At 32.8% G+C, this 2,434-nt stretch overlaps 1 protein-coding gene across 1 annotated transcript; it reads right to left on the reverse strand.

The window, feature by feature from the left end:
- Positions 1–1,052: 1,052 nt before the first annotated feature.
- LOC145737495 (uncharacterized) lies at positions 1,053–1,721 on the reverse strand. Its single transcript, XM_081992199.1, has one exon. The coding sequence runs from the start codon at positions 1,719–1,721 to the stop codon at positions 1,053–1,055; it is 669 nt and encodes a 222-aa protein (XP_081848325.1).
- Between the last annotated feature and the right edge of the window lie 713 nt (positions 1,722–2,434).

Here is a 2,434-nt window from a genome sequence, read left to right on the forward strand (position 1 = left end):
TAGCATTTTTTCTTGAAAAGGGCAAATTTTACTTAGTAAGTCTACCACCCACTCGGAGTATGCCTTCTTGATCAAGAAACGGGTTTAAGGATAAAATGTGACTATTATTTGAGACGTTTACTTTTCATTAAGTCAGATAATTCTTTTTGAAATGATTGCTGTTGGAAAATTTTTACCAAAGTCAATAAGCTCTGATCAAGTTTATTTGTTGTGATTGCAGCTACTAATTTTTCTTTGGATGTTGTAAATTGAAAATAAATCTTTTGCATAAAGCTACCACTCTTTTTAATTTGGTTAAACTAGAAAATTTTGAAAATAAGTCTAGATCAGATACGTTTACTGCAAAATGCATATGTACTCGTTCTTCAGGAATGGTTTTAAGGTCTCCGGAATCTTTTAAATTTACAGGCCATTTTGAAACATCAGATTTCAAACAAGAAGGTTCCTTAAACCACAAAATACCTTTTAGACAACTCTTCTGCAGATAAGCCCCTTGAAATATGATCTGCTGGATTGTCTTGTGATTTAATATGAAACCATTCATCGATGTTACAGTTTTCCTGGATAAAAGACACTCTATTGGACACAAATGTTTTCCGTTTCTCAGGTAAATCTTTTATCCAACACAACGTGATCATGGAATCACTCAAAAAAAAAAAACATTTATTAAAATCAACATTTACTGATCGTTTTACTTTTTGCGTCAACTTGCATGCCAAAACCACACTGAGCAGTTCAGCAGAGTGACTGAACGAAGTGGTGCTACTTTACTTTTAGCAGTTAATAACTTGCCTGAATACTCTTGAAACAATGTCTGATATTGTAAATAAAATCCATTTTTCTAGTAATGATTCTGACATTTCCTCATCCCAAGACAGTTTTTCTTTCCATAGCAACTGCAAAATAATTTTAGCTCCAATTCTTATTGGCCCTAAAAGACCTAAAATATCTAAAATCTGGCTAGTTATTGACAAACTCAATCGTTTTGTCACAGATTCAAATAAACTAAATTTCCTAATGTTGTACTGAATTTTATCACTTTGAGGTTTCCACTAAATGCCTAAAGTCTTGTTATTTTCAGCTTCACCAAGCACTAAAATACTGGCCTCTCTGTTTACATTAAAATTCTCTAATAATTCTGATCGATTTGAAAGATACTTTTGTAAATCAAATCCTGAATTAGACAAAATCTCACTGACCTCGTTTTGAATCTTTAACAATTCCTCCTTTGAGTGTGATCCAGTTAACATATCATCTATGTAACAACAGTTTTGTATTTCGTTGCTTGCTAAAGAGCGCGTATCTTCTAATGTGAGTTGGTAGAGACACCTAATGGCTAAGAATGGAGAGGATGCCAATCCATAGGTGATCACATTCATTTCGTAACACTTAAGAACATCTGTGGGGTCGCTACGCCAAAATATTCTTTGATATTTTCTATCAGACTTATTAATCAAAACTTGTCTGTACATTTTTGATATGTCTGCGTTTAAGACATATTTGTGAATGGTGGGTCCTACCACTTGAGTGTCATTTAATGACAAATTATTATCAGTGATACCAGATCCGTTAGAAACTACTCTTAAACGGATTGTTAAACTATCTTCACCAATTACTGCGTGGTGGCTCACAGAATAAGCATTACCACAGCTACCATCACCTAATTCATCTAAATTTGCACTCAAAAAAGTCATATGACCTAATCTTTCATACTCCTCCATAAAGCTATTGTACTCATTTCTTAACTTAGAACATTTTGAAAGACGATTTTCTAAAGAATAATATCTTTTTAAGGCCATATCTTTTGAATTACATAGTTGAGCATTATGTTTAAAAGGAATTCTAACTACCAACCGTCCTTGAGAATTTCTCTAGTAATTATTTTAAAAATGGGATTCTGCAAAATTATCAACCACATTCTTTACATCACATTCTTCGATTGCCCAAACTTTGGTAAGATTTTCATTTACTTCATTGTCACGTGATAAGCACTTCACTTTTACAAATGGAAATATTAATGTCACCTCCTATTAGCCAGCCTAATTTGCTAAATTGCCCAATTTGCCCAATTTAATTTGATTGGTTAGCAAAATGTCATAAAAAATACTTACACCACATAACATGTCAATATCTTTACTGATGTTAAAGTCAGGATCGGCTAGATTTACATGCTCCGGTATCGAAATGCAACTTGAATCAAATGATCTTATCGGCATCGCTTCAGTAATTTTCGGTAAACTAAACAATTTGCTTCTGTTTGGAAACTCCCGATGCGTGATTTTAATGTACACCTAGTTTTATATCTACCTTGCAAAAAGTTATTACTTCCAACACCCGAAACAGAATAATTAAGTTTTTTTTTTATGAAAATCAATTTGATTATAAAAGCTCCCAGATATGAAATTTGATTGTGAGCCTTGATCTAGTAAAACAG

Source organism: Ips typographus, linkage group LG14 (genome assembly GCF_016097725.1).
Source record: "Ips typographus isolate SLU linkage group LG14, UJ_Ityp_2.0, whole genome shotgun sequence".
NCBI lineage: Eukaryota > Metazoa > Arthropoda > Insecta > Coleoptera > Curculionidae > Ips > Ips typographus.